The 15,765-nt window shown below is 43.9% G+C and overlaps 1 protein-coding gene across 2 annotated transcripts in view; it reads right to left on the bottom strand.

Moving 5' to 3' along the window:
* LOC100980308 (tubulin-specific chaperone cofactor E-like protein) overlaps nt 1–15,765 on the bottom strand; it is a 170,742-nt gene that overhangs the window by 26,996 nt on the left and 127,981 nt on the right. For both annotated transcript variants that reach the window (XM_057299275.2, XM_034933906.3), the window contains 4 exons: nt 10,701–10,900; nt 5,566–5,949; nt 3,366–3,652; nt 1,260–1,540 (listed from right to left, as the gene is read on the bottom strand). In XM_057299275.2, coding sequence (XP_057155258.2) covers nt 1,260–1,540; nt 3,366–3,652; nt 5,566–5,949; nt 10,701–10,900 — 1,152 coding nt within the window. The remainder of the gene's footprint in view (nt 1–1,259; nt 1,541–3,365; nt 3,653–5,565; nt 5,950–10,700; nt 10,901–15,765) is intronic.

Below are 15,765 nucleotides of genomic sequence, written 5' to 3'. Positions count from 1 at the left end.
GAAAGTATTCATATTCTTCTTCTTATTATTATTATACTTTAAGTTTTAGGGTACATGTGCACAATGTGCAGGTTAGTTACATATGTATACATGTGCCATGCTGGTGTGCTGCACCCATTAACTCGTCATTTAGCATTAGGTATATCTCCTAATGCTATCCCTCCCCCCTCCCCCCACCCCACCACAGTCCCCAGAGTGTGATGTTCCCCTTCCTGTGTCCATGTGTTCTCACTGTTCAATTCCCACCTATGAGTGAGAACATGAGTATTCTTATTAACAGAGCAGAGTAAAATACTAATAACAAATATTTCTGTTAGTTTCCAACAGAGACTAGGAATATGCTTGTTCACAGTTTCTGAAATCACTGAAATGTATTTTAATTAACTGCATTGTTTTTAGGCTCTGAATTAAGTGTATTCCTACACTTGATCAGGTTTGGTCTGCGAATTTACCAATGTGTGTGTATCATCTTGGAGTCAGCCTATTTTCACAGTGGTACCTGTATACACACTGGGTTGGTGTTGTGGGTCAGAGTACAAAACACACATTCCATTGGCCACACTAGTGAGAGTGACCATTTATGTATATGGACACACATGTATGTCTGCGGCACATTTATATGTGTTTGTATACATCTATAATTGCTCTCCTATTTGATTAACACAGTAAGAAAATGAACAAATTGAATAATAGAAATACACATCAAAATAATTTTCTTACTACAGAAAAAACCCCACAAGATTCTGTATATCTTTATTTTACCAGCTGATCTAATATATGTACTCTCCACAGTCAATCGAACTGCAGCTTCCTGTGAGCCCAGGTGGACATAACCAGCTCAGTTCCAGCTCTGCCTTCCACCTGCCCTGTGCCTTCGCTTTCTGATAGAGGGCGGCCTCATGTTAAAGGAGCCAAGGTGGAGCTGAGTTTGGGAACTAAAATCCATCAGGAATCCCACACTGTGTCCCTCTACCTCATAAGCCACTAACCAGGGCTCTTCCAACCCAGAGAGCCCCATCTTCCCACGTTTGTTTTCCAAATCCCATAACTGGACAGGAGCCATAGGTGGGTTAGGCTCCACGGGAGGGGCCCGTCACTGAATCTCGGCTGCAGCTCACAGCTCTCTACTATCCAATCCTGGAAGCAGATCTATGAGTAAATCTGGAGAGGACCAGTCATCCCTAGAAAAAGCAATGCTACCAGCAAAGCTGTTCTTTCCACTGAAAATGGAATCCACAGAAATAAAATAATTCTCTTACAGCAATTCTCCTTCTCAATCCACTCGGTGCTAAGGATCCCGAAGGAGCGGCAGGCCTCCCCGTAGGCGGCCAGGGAGCCGCACAGCTGGAACTTCTTGTGGTTGTAGCAGCCGTCCAGGTAGCAGGACTCGTAGAATGGGAGGGGATCGAGAAGCCCATAGCAGGGCTGGAAGAAGCCCTTCATGTCGGTGAGCTTCAGGCAGTAGCCATCACCCTGCATCTTCTGGATGTGCACATTGTCACACATGGCTGCATACTGTGAGAACTGCAGCTCGTTGCAGCTGGGGGCAAGAGGTCTGGTCAGACTGAGTGAAGCAAAAACAACCATCTGAGATCTCCAATGGAAGGTAAATCGCATCTGTACCTGTTTTGCTACCCCTGAAGCTAGTGCATTGTGCCAATTCCAACACTAGCTTTGTGACCTTTGGCAAGTAAGATACTGCTAGTCTCTATTCTATCCATCTAAGAAAGTAAAACGGTAATTCCTGTTGTTTATATCACTGAAATACAGTGAGGGTAAAATGGAATGATGGATTAGTGGCCAAAGTGCCACATGAAAGGCCGATATTGATATAGTAAGCATGAACACTTTGACATAATTGATTGATATGATTGATATAATAACCATTAACAGGTATTGATATAACCAATAACAATGATAATAGTAATGATACCTCGTGGAATTAAAGATTTGAAAGGAAGCTTTCTAAGCCAGTTCCACTTTAGCCATTAGGGACCAAAAGCTAAACATTACAAGAAAGTTGGTGTCCAGCTGATAATAGTTTATTTAAAAAGGAAGGGGAGGGGAAGGGAGGGGAGGGGAGGGGAAAGGAGGGGAAGGGAGGTGAGGGGGGAGGAGGAGGGGAAGGGGGAGTGGGGGAGGGGAGGGGAGGGAAGGGAAGGGAAGGGAAGGGAAGGAGGGAGGGAAGGAGGGAGGGAAGGAGGGAGGGAAGGAGGGAGGGAAGGAGGGAGGGAAGGAGGGAGGGAAGGAGGGAGGGAAGGAGGGAGGGAGGCCGGCCAAATTCAAACAGAATCATAATTCCTCAGGAGGAACTGAACCTTGCCTATCTTTGGAAACACTACAATGGCTTAATGTAGTGTTCTAAATGTAATGTCCAAAGTTCTCTCTTTTCTATCTGTAGGTCGATGCATGGTATTCTAGAGTAAGCACCAAATTAGGAATCCTAGAATCTAGTCCTGGCTTTGCCATATATGGGGCCTCCTCATGTAAGTCATTCACTGTCTTAGTCTCTGTTTTACCTAGGAAAGGAAGAGATTGGACAAGATATTGCCCAAGAATTTTCACAGCTCTGAGTCCCATAATTCACAGGATAGTCTAATATATGATACATTGTTCAGTGTCCACTTGGGGCAGGGTCAAAGAGGCTTAAAGTGTGATTTCCAGGACTGGGGATTTAGCTGATATTTAGCATGTAAAGCAATGTGATTGAGCCATTGTACAAGCGGAGAACTAACAAGAAAGAGAAGCATGTCTACAGATCCAGAAAGGTATCCACATACTCAGCAGCCCTGAGGGGCCCTAAATTTAAAACCTTTGGAATAACTTCTTTAGCTCACTCTCTCTCTGCTGGCCAGGGGTGGGCCTGATAATAACCTTGTAACTTCTGTTTTTAAAAAAGGCTTTCCTGATTCCCACCAACTTCTGCCTACACAACCACAGCAAGCCTTCTTGTAAGAGGCAAGGACACACAATTAGACCCAGCACTAAGGGAGTCAAAGATAGCCCTTCTTCTTCTCAGTCACCTCTTAATTCCACACCCAGCAGGGGTGCCTAGGTCCCATGTGGGCAGCTGGTCAAGGCCTCAGAGTTCTCATCCTGGGCACACTCTTCTGTTTAGCCAAGGGCTGGATGACGTGAAAATTAGAGTTATATCATCTAAGCCCAACTCCTTCCTCTGCAGTTCACGAAATTACTGGGGTCTCTGATGTGCCCATTTTTAGCATCAAAACTCCAAAGAGCTTTGGCTCATCTCTGTAGGAGAGCAGGGGCAGTGCTAAGGAAAAGGCATTCCTCATTCACACCACCCATGGACGTGAGAGAACTTGGGCCACCAAGTCTAGTGGCTTGAACTCCTACACCCTCACCTCTTCTGCAGGCCATTGGTTTTCCAGCTCTGGGCCAGCACCACGCTGCTTACCACCGGCTTCCCTCGCAAGGTCACGTAATCATCTGTTAGGTCCCCGTTGAAGTTGCCACAGAGACCGCACACTTTGTTCTGCAGCCTCTCGCTGATGCTGATTTTAATGACGTTGAAACCATTGTAGTATATCTGGATGTCTGGGCTGGTGTCAATCACCAGAAACCCCTCACTGCTGTAGATTTTGGTTGCCAAACCAGTTATAAATGGAACATTCACTTGTGTGCCATTCACCTATTGGAGGAGGAAAAAAGAAAATAATTACGCTTAGAGTAGGTGTTGGCAAACTTGTTCAGGAAAGGGCCAGGGAAAATATTTTGGGTGTCGCAGGCCCCGTGATCTCTGTCTCAACGACTCCACTCTGTCCCTGCAGCATGACAGCAGGCATAGACAATATACAACTAAATGAGTGTGACTGTGTTCCAGCAAAGCTTTATTTACACAAACAGGCAGCAAGCAGATTTGCTGGCCCCTGCCCTAGAGTTTAAAGGCATTCACTCATCTTACTGTGTAGTTGCCCCAAAGGAAGCAAACTATGGAGCAGAAGTAGGGGAGAGGAGGTGAGAGATAAGGAAACCTTAGAAAAGTATAACCCACAATGAATGGCTGGATTTGTGTCTAAAACTTTCCCCAGCATAAACCAATGACTGAAAATGAAATCCCAATCCTGCGCCAAGGAGAGTCTAACACAGTTAAAATGGATCTGGGCATCATTGCCATATTTATCGTTTTCTTGCTTATAATGTTCAAACTGGAGGTCCCCCCAGAGGACCTATACACACATTATTTTCTGCATTTGTCATTTTTCTGCTTTCTAACATTTTCTTTCCTTAGCCCTTGGGACAGAATATAACTTGCTTTTCCTGTACTTACAAAATAAAAATATTCTCCCCAGGCTATTAGTAGCTTTTATACCTTAAAATAAATAAAAAAGTAGGCACCTTTTTCAAAAATGAGTCTCTACTGTTTTGACTAGCTTGGGGTATTTTGTTCAACCACAATGTCAGTTTTGCTCTCTTGGGTGGTCATTTTCGTTTTCTAGCTCCTGGATTCTGGACCAAGGCTGTCGTGTTGATGTGGGCCAATTTGTGAAAGGAATGAGAATGTTAAAAACAGTGGCACCTTTCATTGAAGTTAAAACCGGTATTAAATTTCAGATTCTTCATTTTAAGCTCACAAAATACTGCTGCTCTTTTGCCTGATGCTGGATACTAGGCTATTTGATGACTCTTCAATTAAAGATACACTCAAGGCCTGATTATCTGAGCAGGTGGAAAACAGATACACACAATAACACTCAATTCCAAAAATTGTTAATGTGGCTCTCTCCGGGTCCCTGCCTCTCTGTGCTCACAGTGCTGGGGCCTGGCTCCATCCTTCCGGGCGACCTGCCACAGCAGCCTGCTCTAGCTGAGAGGCTGGGTCACCGTCAACAGTGCATCTGAGCAGATGCTCTTCTTAAATGGAAGGGGTGGGAGGAATTCAAGCCGGAGAGCCATGTTTGTTGTGAGGGTGGGTGGGGGGTTTACATTTATTTACACACAGGTGTAAGATACACAAGAAACCAGGCAATGGGCCTAAGGAGGAGCCAACCTAAGAGAAATCCACCAAGAGCAGCCTCCCATTTCCTGCCCCTCAGCATGTCATCACGGGGCCCTCGGATAATGGGGGTGTGAGTCAGGTTTTTACTCAGATTGGTGTTTTTTAGGCAAGTGCTTGCTTTCTCTTAGCTTATAGAAAGGATGGCAAAGATGAAGGGTGGGTCTTACTACAAGAGGGCAGAGCCAAGAATAATCTTAAGGGCTGTTAAAAACAAATGAGATGCTTTTTGGAAAGCAATCAGGGTAAAAACTGATTTATCTAACAATTTATCACCTGAAGCTCTATTAGCGCCCACGCCATTGCCTGGCTCTGAGACCCTGCAAGTCTCCTGCCTTTGGAATCATCAGCCAAGAACCAAATGGTGTCCATTCTCAGGCTTAAAACATCTTCATACTTTGATTCTTTAAAACCTGGTCACTGTGTGTGGAACACCATGAAGCAACAATCTATCCTACAACTTGGCTATCTGGGAGAACCCTACACAGTCCCCTAGCCAACCCCTTGTTTCCGGGCCCCTTCTTAAGAATGGTCGCCAGGCTGGTTACCTTGACCGTGTTCCGGTCGTTGATGAGAATCTGCTCTTCGTTAATGTAGAAGTAGACGGGCGAAATGATGGTGAGGTTGGGGGCCGACCACTTGTCGAAGTTGATGATAAGCTGGAAGGAGATGTCGGGCAGTTTCTGGCAGATGGTGGACAGCACGAAGGCGCAGTTGGCTGGGAAGCGCAGGAAGGCGCCGTCGAAGGTGCGGAAGACGCCGCCGCCGGCCGCCAGGCAGTAGGAGGTCTTGGTGCTGAAGCAGCCGCGCACCCCGTTGCGCAGCGCACACTCCTCGTCTGACTTGCATTGGCGCGGGTCGCACTGAATCAGGTTGCGACGGAAACAGCGGCAGCGCCGCGTGCAGTCGCTGTTCCAAAATAGCTGCTTGGGCTGGAAGAGAGGCGCCGTTTGCATTAAATTCAGACTGTGGTCAGGGCTGGGGACCCGAAAGCCCAGTCCCCCTCGTCTTTTATCAGGCTTGGCTAGCCTATCTTTAATGGGGCTGGAATTTGTAGGAGGCAGCAGTGGGGAAACGGCCTCAACTCAAATGCTCCATCAGTTCCGTGCAACTCAGACGCCAAACAATACGCAGTTTTGACACGCATTTATTTACTTACTTATTAATTTATTTTTAGAGACAGGGTCTCATTCTGTTGCCCAGGCTGGAGTGCAGTAGTGCAATCGCAGATCACTGTAAGTAACCCGGAACGCCTGGACTCAAGCGATTCTCCTATCTCAGCCTCCCTAGTAGCTGGAACTATAAGCACACGCCACCACACCCAGCTAATTTTTGTATTTTTTGTAGAGACGGAGTCTCACTATGTTCTTGAACTGCTAGGCTCGAGTGATCCTCCTGCCTCAGCCTCCCAAACTGCTTGGATTACGGGTATGAGCCACCACCCCGGCCATAACTTGATTGGTTTTAATCAAGAACTCTGAAATCTTTGTGGCTGGATTGTAGAACTAATCACAGTCAACCTGAATGTGCAGCTGTTAGAGGAACTAGGTAAAGAGGAAGAATATTTGGTAGAAAATATTCATCAAGGAATCACACTTCTAACAAGTACAGACTCTGCTTCAAAGATGAAATTAAAATTCACTCAAGAATGATAAATTGGCCCTTCAAATCTTAAACAGTCGTAAGAAAGCAATGACCAACACTTCTGATTAACCATTTCACATTTCACAATCCTCACCCTTTCTTGTGTCTAGTCTGCTTCCAATTTACTTCTGATGGAAGTACCTTCATTCCCACGTGTCCTGAATGTGAAAGATCCAAAGAACACCTGGGGTCCATGAAAGGAACGTTTGGGATCAGACCACCTGGGTTTCAATCTAGTCCTGTATCCCCACCTGTGCCATCTTGAGTAGCGTTACTCACCTCCCCAGTGTCACTTTGCTCATTTCTAAATTGGAGATATTAATAATATCTTGTGGTTGAGTGCAGTGGCTAATGCCTGTAATCCCAGCACTTTGGGAGGTTGAGGTGGAAGGACTGCTTGAGCCCAGGAGTTTCAGATAAGCCTGAGCAACACAGTGAAACCTCATCTCTACTTAAAATAATAATAATAATAATAGGCCAGGTGGAGTGACTCATGCCTGTAATCCCAGCACTTTGGGAGGCTGAGGTGGGTGGATCACTGGAGGTCAGGAGTTTGAGAGGAGCCCGGCCAACACGGTGAAACCCCATCTCTACTTAAAATACAAAAATTCGCCAGGCGTGGTGGCACATGTCTATAGTCCCAGCCACTCGGTAGGCTGAGGCAGGAGAATCGCTTGAACCTGGGAGGCGGAGGTTGCCGTGAGCCTAGATCGTGCCATTGCACTCCAGCCTGGGTGACAGAGCAAAACTCTGTCTCAAAATAATAATAATAATGATAATAACAACCAGCATGGTAGTGCATGCCTGTAGTCCCAGCTACTCCAGAGGCTGAGGTGGGAGGATCGCTTAAGCCTGTGAGGTAGAGGCTGCAGTGAGTTGTGATCCTGCCGCTGCACTTCAGCCTGGGCAACAGAGAGAGACCCTGTCTCGGAAGTAATAATAATAAAATTAAATTAAAAATAATGTCTTACAGGGCAGTTGTGAGGATTAAATTAAATAAGATGTATAAAACACACTTCCCGGCATGAGATAGGCACTCAATAAATAGAAGCTGCTATTACAAGAGTAGAATGGCTCATCCTCTTTCAGATGGTGAAGAAATTATACAACATTATATAAAATACCTACAACATAGCATATCCTCAACTGGAGGCAGCTATTCTTTCCTTTTCATTTCTTTCCCAGGAGTCCCACAACTAGAATGTTATTTTCTACTTTTTCCCAAAACAGGCAGCAATCTGCAGGCACGACTCTGCTTGGTAGAGTTTGCATTCTTGATGTTGCACTTGCTCTAGACTAAGAATTCCAGGAAACTGTTGGAAATTGGTCATGATTGTCCAAGTGGGATGTGGTACCAATAAATAGACTGTGTCATAGAGATGTGGGCACTCAATGCATTATCGACTTACCAAAATAGTGTTATCCAGAAAAGATCTTTCAATAGCACAAAAAGGCCTATGCTTCTATCTGGTCAGTTTTCTGCTTTAACTAGAGACATCAAAACCCTGGATATCAACTACAGATATGACTCAGATTCAAGGGTAAATAGATAGAGGAGATCTTCCAGAACAAGTTTCCTGATTGCAGTGCACTTCAAGATGCTATTGCTGATTCTTTCATCCTCAAAGTGAAGTCATTCCTGGAACTAAGTCTACTCTCCTTCCAGACTTATGTAACATATTCTGGGTGCCAACAGCCTCACAAATTGACTTCATTTCTCTTATCAGATTTATAGAATAACTGAGTGGATGGTTTGGCCTCTCTCTGATAAGAAGTCAGACATTACAGTGGTGAAAAGAGAAAAATAACTTGATGTATGTGGATACGATAAAGGGTAAATAACTCATCCACAAGAGAATCTGATCCTGAAACTAGCATCACGGTAAAATGGCTGGCCCAACGCTGCTTTCTTTACTTGAATCATACATGACAATGACAGCTGGGTGATCACTCTACATGCTAATAGCCAGGCGTATTCTCTATTCATTTCCAAAGAAATTTGTTCTATGAACAAGCCCCCAGGCACTTTGGAATGGTGGCAAGTAGATGTGGATTCTTTGTTCTCTGAGTTTGCTGCTTCCCGGATGTAAGCTGTTGTCAAAATCCACTGAGGTTCTGATGAAAAACTGCTCATAATGTTTACACTGTAGTACTAATAGCAGCCAAGAGCTGACCATGCTTTTCCTGAGAGTTCCAAGGGCTTTTCTTTGCATCCTTTCATTAACACGGCTGGATTTTTCGTTTACAAAACGTTTCTCAAGAGAATAACAAAACAACAATAACAATAGCAGCTACCAATTATTGAAGGACTCGATGCCAGGCACTAGGCTAGGAACCCAGCATAGATTATTTATGCAACAGCCCTACTGGGTTGGTATCATTAGTCACATCTCATTCACAGGGAAACAGACGCTCAGAGAAATGACAGCGTTTGCTCAGTGTCACACCTCCAGCAGTGGTACCGCTAGGATGGAACCCAGGTTTCATTGAATTATGCCACACTGACACTCAGGATGCCTGCCGAGGGTGCATGGCACAGTTGAGAAACGGATAGGTTTTGGTAAGTCTCTGGGCTGGAGAACACAGTTTAGAGAGTGCTTTTTGAGTTTTGAGCCTAGTTATATCTTCTCCTCAACTGTGAGAAAACAGAATTCATTAATTTTTTCCACATGTTCTGCCTTTTCCTTTCAAATAACATTTCTAAGAGCTCATTTCAACACCCCCTTTCCCAAAAAGTCTCCTTTGATTAGTTTCACTATTTTACCTTACTTCCTCCCTGTCTTTCTAATATAGCATTTAAATAAATTCTCCACTGAAAGTGAAATTGAGGGTAATGTCCACATTTCTTTTATTTATCCCCGAAGTTAGGGCAACTTGAATGAGTCAATGCATCTTTAAAAAAGGAGATATTATTTATTTTTTGCCTAGCTGATTTCCAATTCAGACATTTCAATTAGATTTATTTTAAATGCTACTATTCTTTTTCACTTAAAATTGATTAGTTCTGTAGGGTATTATTTTTCACTTGCTGATAGGTTATTTTGTAACTGATCTCTTGTTCTTTAAAGTACATTGTTTCTCTCTTCTGAATAGATTTTTAAGACCCTCAAGGCAGGGGACGTGCTTTCTCATCCCCCACAATACCACCAGCACAGTGCTTTGCAAACAGCAGATACTCAATTATCTGTAGTTGTTAACCATCTAACTTGCCAACACATGGTTTTGATATCATTTAAACAGAGAATGGGCTTGAGGTCGAACCATGAACTAAATACCTTGTCTAGGCAAGAGCTTTTCTAGCTTAGTATTATGGAATTCTAGCTTAGTATTATGGAAAGATTACAAAGTCCAAAAAGTGAAATGATTTCGTGAACTAATATGCTTTATTGAGAAACATCTACGAAGGGCATCTTCATTAACTCTATGTTTAAACTCCTGTTGAGGGCGCCGCAGAGGGTGGGATGTGGGGGCACCACATTAGCAGTCCAGACCAAACTCCAGGGATGATACCACAGTGACAAACGGCACACGTGGAGATGGCAGCCACAGCTACCCTCACGGAGCCTCAACAGACAGAAGAGGGAAGTCCACCCCACTCAGCCTCCAGCTCCATATTTTCCAGTTACAAATGTCCTTAGCTAAGACAGCTACAAATATCAGATTTACAGCCACCGTATATCCAAACTGTAGCTCTATCTGAAGCTTTCAAACTGAGATTTACAGGACAGAAAATCAGAGAAAGGCACGACACAGACACACAAATGTGAGTGAGTAGGGGAGGCAGAGTGCGGGAGACCTTGCCACTGTGGAGGAGGGAGGAAGGAGACACTCAGGTGCTTTTCCAAATCTGACACTCAGTGCCCAAGAGCATCACCTGAACAGTGTGCTTAGCCTCTCTGCCCCCCATCCCATTCCCCTGCCATGAACACGACGCTCTTCATAATGAAGTGGGAAAATTGGTCAATCTGACCAACCTCTTAGAGTTGGAGAGGAATCTGATCATTGGCAAGGAGGAAAAGGCCGGGCTGGCCTCCCATACCTCGTAATATTTGCCATCGGAGTAGCAGCCGCAGCTGTGGGGCAGGATGCAGCTCTTGCCGTTGAGGACGTAGCCAGCGTCGCACTGACAGCCCTCCACGCAGTAGTGGCTGCAGTCACTCTTCAGGCGGATGGCGGCGCAGCGGGGCTGGCAGACACTCACGCAGCTCTCGTAATGGCTGTTTGGAGGGCAGGTGACAGCTGGAACAAGAGAGACAAGTCAAGACTCGCACGATCACACGGCACCGAGGAGGGTTTTCTCACGGCCATTGCTCACCTACTCAGGGAGATGAAAGGCACGGGGAGAGGCAGGAGCCAGGAGGTCTGCCGCCTTTCTTCATTACTGCCCTCTTTGCTCACAGAAAGCCTGGGTCTGATTCGTTCCTGCTTAAATAAAGGGCCAACATGCAGACGGAGGTGGCTGGAGCTTCTCACATCATGGTCGTCCTCACCTCAGCCTGGCCATTGAGATCCTCTATGGCCTGCCACCTAAACCCACCGCCCATCTGAATCTCCAGTTAGACATGTCACCTGATAACCTCCCAGGGCACCCACACTCCTCCTGCCTCTAGGTCTTCATTCACATTGATCTTTCTTATTCATGCCCTTCTTCATCCTCTCAGCCTATCCAAATTCCTGGTTCTTCAAGTGCCAGCGGGAGTCCCACCTTACCTATATAGTTCTCCCTCTTAGACCAATGTCAGCTCCTGTACACCCCAGAGCTTCTACAGAACGTTTTTCTAAGCCAGCAGTTTATCATCAGTAGATGCCTCAGCCCCATGATCTCTGAGAAGGCAAATGTACACTGTGTGTGTTTGTGTGCATGAGTACACGTGCTGGCATGCATGGGTGTGTGCATGTGCACATGTCTGTGCAAACTGACTCATGTCAATTATGTTCTGCCATTTTTCAAATGCATCTAGATGCTTCTATAGAAGGCAGGTAGGGTCCTGGTGAAGGGTGTGGGCTCTGGAACCAGCTATAAGAGACCCAGAGCATCACTCGGGCTCTCTGAGCTTCAGCTTTCTTATCTATAAATACAGATACCAATAGCATTCACTTCATGGCTGGTTGCAAAGGATTAAGTGAGTCTGTGTGCTCAGAACAGTGGTTGGCATGTAAGTGTTCAGTATTAGTCAATCATTAAAGATAGGTTTGCTTAAAAAGTTTCGTAGAAGCTATTATCTCAATCAACGTATACTAAAAGCACAGCTACCATTATGTGGGAACTTCTACCCCATACCGTATACAGTATCTATATGGGGGGTTATTTCATTTTTTAAATTACATAGCGGTAACACCTACTTTTAGAGTACACAGTTCTATGAATTTTAACACGTGTTGATTCATATAACCACTCTCACAATACCATATGTTTTTAAAAAACATTTGTAGTTTAATACATAATACTTGCATAGTGTAGAAAATCCAAACCATACAAGAAAAAGCGTGATGAAATGGCAACCTCTGATAGCAAACTATAGTCGATTTTTCCAGAAGTGTTCTATGCATATACAAGCACCCATTTGTGTGTGTGTGTATGCACATAAGCATACATGTATGCCTTGCCCATTATTTTTTGCATAAATGGGAGCATAATATATACACATTTCTGCTCATTTCTTTCTTTATGACAATATTCATTCCATTTAGCCTCAAGTTATTGCTTTTGCACTGCTGCATGCTGCTTGTACTTTATGTGTTTATGCTGATGCTGCAGTGAACATCCCTGTACGTATACCTTTGCCCTCATGAGTAAGGGCATCTGTGGAATAAATTACTGAAAGTGGAATTACTGGGTGAAATGGTATGAATGCCGCTAAGTTGCTTCTAAAGAGACTGTGCCAATTTGTCTTCCTACCTGCGCTATTGGAGGAGGTTTGTTTTCCCACACTCTCCTTGATTGTCTATCACCAAATTGTCTGATCCTTGGAAACAAAGTTAAAATGCTATATGTGCCATCTCCTTATTTAGTTTGCATTTCTTTGTGAGGTTGATCCTCTTGTTCTCATTTGTTTATAATCCATTCGTATGTCTTTTTTTGTTAACTGCATTTTCATATCCTTTTCACATTTCATGTTGTTGAAATTTTTATTATTAAATTATAAAAGTTCTTTAAAAATTAAAATAGGCCTGGCCAGGCACAGTGGCTCACGCCTGGAATCCCAGCACTTTGGGAGGCCGAGGCAGGTGGATCATGAGGTCAAGAGATTGAGACCATCCTGGCCAACATGGTGAAACCCTGTCTCTACTAAAAATACAAAAATTAGCCGGGCATGGTGGCATGCGCCTTTAGTCCCAGCTACTTGGGAGGCTGAGGCAGGAGAATTGCTTGAACCCAGGAGGCAGTGGTTGCAGTGAGCTGAGATTGTGCCACTGTACTCCAGCCTGGTGACAGAGCGAGACTCCATCTCAAAAAAAAAAAAATTAAAATAGGCCTTTGTGGTATGTCATATGTGTTACAAAATATTTATCATTTGTCTTTCGACTTTGTATTCATTTTTAAATAATTTTTAAACTTTTTTTGAAGTTGTTTGTTATCTCCTTGCCATGTAAAGATGTAAAATTTTTAATGTAATGAAATTTGTCAAGTTTCCCTTTTAGCCTTGGGTAATTTGTTTTGAAATGTTCTCTCCACTGCAAGATTATCAAGAACGCTCCTTTGTTTTCTTCTAGTATTTTTGTGATTTAATTTTTTTCTGTTTAATCTTTGTTCTGCCCGGATTTTATTTTGGAGTACGAAATGAAGGAAGGATTTAGCTTTTCCCAGCTAGTTTGCCCTTTGACCTTTTACTACTCATTGAATAACAAATATGTTTTCCCAGTAATTTGAAATGCCAGCTTTACCATACGCTAATTTCTCTTTAGTGTTTGGGCCTGTTTCTGAACTTTCTCTTCTTTCCGTTGGTTGGTCTTTCTGTTCATGTGCCAGTATTCACTTGTTTTATTTTTATTATTTATTTGTTTAACTTGTTCATATGCCAGTGTTAACAGTGACTGAAGGTCTGTGATACATTGTAACATTTGGGAAGAGGTATTACCAATTTAGAGATGTTTGTTCTTTAAGTATTTCACATGGGTCTATTTCTCCAACTAGATGATAAACACCACGTTTCACACTCTGATTCTTCCATGCCACCCAAAACAGTGCTGAGAACATGACAGATGGCTAAGAAACACCTGATTCTTGGAAAACAAACTTTCAGATTCCTAGAACTCATCTGCTGCTTCTCTCTCCCCACCAAATGATGTACTGAGAGCTGTGGCGTGATGACCTGGGCTCTGCACCTGGATTTGTACCGTGGTCAAGAATCTGTCTCTTGCCATACCCAGCATCTGTGCCTTGGTAGACAGGATGAATGGAGCCCCTAAAAAGCAATTCAGCTCAACAGAATGGACGGGGGCTTTGGAATCAGACCAACCTGGATCTGAGGCCTCGCTCTGCCATTAAGCAGTGTCACTATGGACAGGTTACTTACTCTCTCTAAACCTCTGTTTTCTCATCTATAAAATTGGGATCATAATATCTCCCTCATCAAGTAGTTATCAAAATAAAATGAGATACAATTCGTAAAGCTCCTGATATAGTGCCTGGTACTTCGATAATAACTTCTGCAACTCACAGTAGTAACAGTTGTAGTCATAGAAGGATTTTTTAAAACAATTATTCAACAGGAATTTATTAGATGTATGGAGAAATATGTAAGACAAATCCTAATTACCAGACTTTGGACCCAGCACTCTGAAGTAGCAGCAGCTGCCTCCAATAAAACGGAAAATGACGATGACAACCAACTTTGACTGGCCACATGTTAGGCACTGGTTGACCAGGCTCAGAGAGGTAGCATTGCACAGAAGGGAGAGCACTGTCTTAGGAGCCACTTTCCAACTTACCCAGGCCACCTTCCTGGGGAAAGTGACTTCATTTCTCTGAGCTTCAGTTTCTTCCTCTAAAAAATGGGACTATGAGTAGGACCTACCTGGCAGGGTTGCCATGAGAAGTAAATGCATGAGTCCCCAGATCCCACTTAGAACCTGGCACATAGTGAGAGCTAAGGAACTGTCATTTATTCCTTTTTTATTTCCTTCTCTTTCTCCTCTCACCATCTAATACCATCTAATTACAGTCCCCAATTAAGGGACTGAAAGAATGATAGACTCAGCTTAATGAATTTTAAGGAGAGGCTAGTAATTAAGACAATTTAACTTCCCTACTCCCTGTAAGCCTATTTGTTCAACTTAGGTTACAAGATTTTCCAACGAGTTTACAAATAAGGTAATTGAGTAATAAATTATTCCATTGATAGAACAGTCAGATCATTGAAAAACACCAGCATTCTACCTTGTCACCAGTAAAGCACAAATTTGATGGGCAGTTCTAGGTTAACCCCTTTTCTCCTAAAGCACCATTTCTCCTATCAAGCAATTGCTAGATTGGATTAATTTTTGGTAGAATGAGAGGTGGAGAGAGATGGGGCCTGCCCTCACATGATGGGGAGTCACATCAGATACAGTTACAAACAACCCTATTCTCAGGTCGAATGGCTGAGTTAGGACTCAGTCTCCTGAAGCTTTTCTCTGGTTCTGAGATTCAAAATGTAAAAGGAAGCTGCCTCCAACCACACCCTCTCCCCCAGCCTGACCCCCATACCATCTTTAAAACATATATTTTTTCTCCTATTTTAGTTTTCCTTTTTGCCATTCATTACCACCATCTCCTCAGGTGCTCTAACTTTTGGATCTTTGCCTCTATCCTGAAATGCCATGGTAGGGAAGATCTAAGTCTCCTTGTGATGGGAACGATTCTAAGTTACCTGTTGGCCCTGGCGTACTGGCCTGGAACGTGCTGGTGGGAAGCTGGTAGAAGGCAAGGGATAGGACTTGAGACTGAGGATGAGGCAGGGCAGACTCGGCTCTGGGTGCCATGAGTGGAGCTCCCATTACTGGTGAGCCAGGGTAGAGAGGAGGTAACCAATGTTTGGACAGAAATTTGGGAGGGGAGAGGAAAGGGTTGCTGGTAGAAGGGAGAGAAAGACAAGAAAAATCACCTTCTTACTCTTTATCCC

The sequence above is a fragment of the Pan paniscus genome, chromosome 9, assembly GCF_029289425.2.
Source record: "Pan paniscus chromosome 9, NHGRI_mPanPan1-v2.0_pri, whole genome shotgun sequence".
Lineage (NCBI taxonomy): Eukaryota > Metazoa > Chordata > Mammalia > Primates > Hominidae > Pan > Pan paniscus.
The sequence above is the reverse complement of the archived record's forward strand: the minus strand, read 5'-3'. Positions and strand labels throughout refer to the sequence as shown.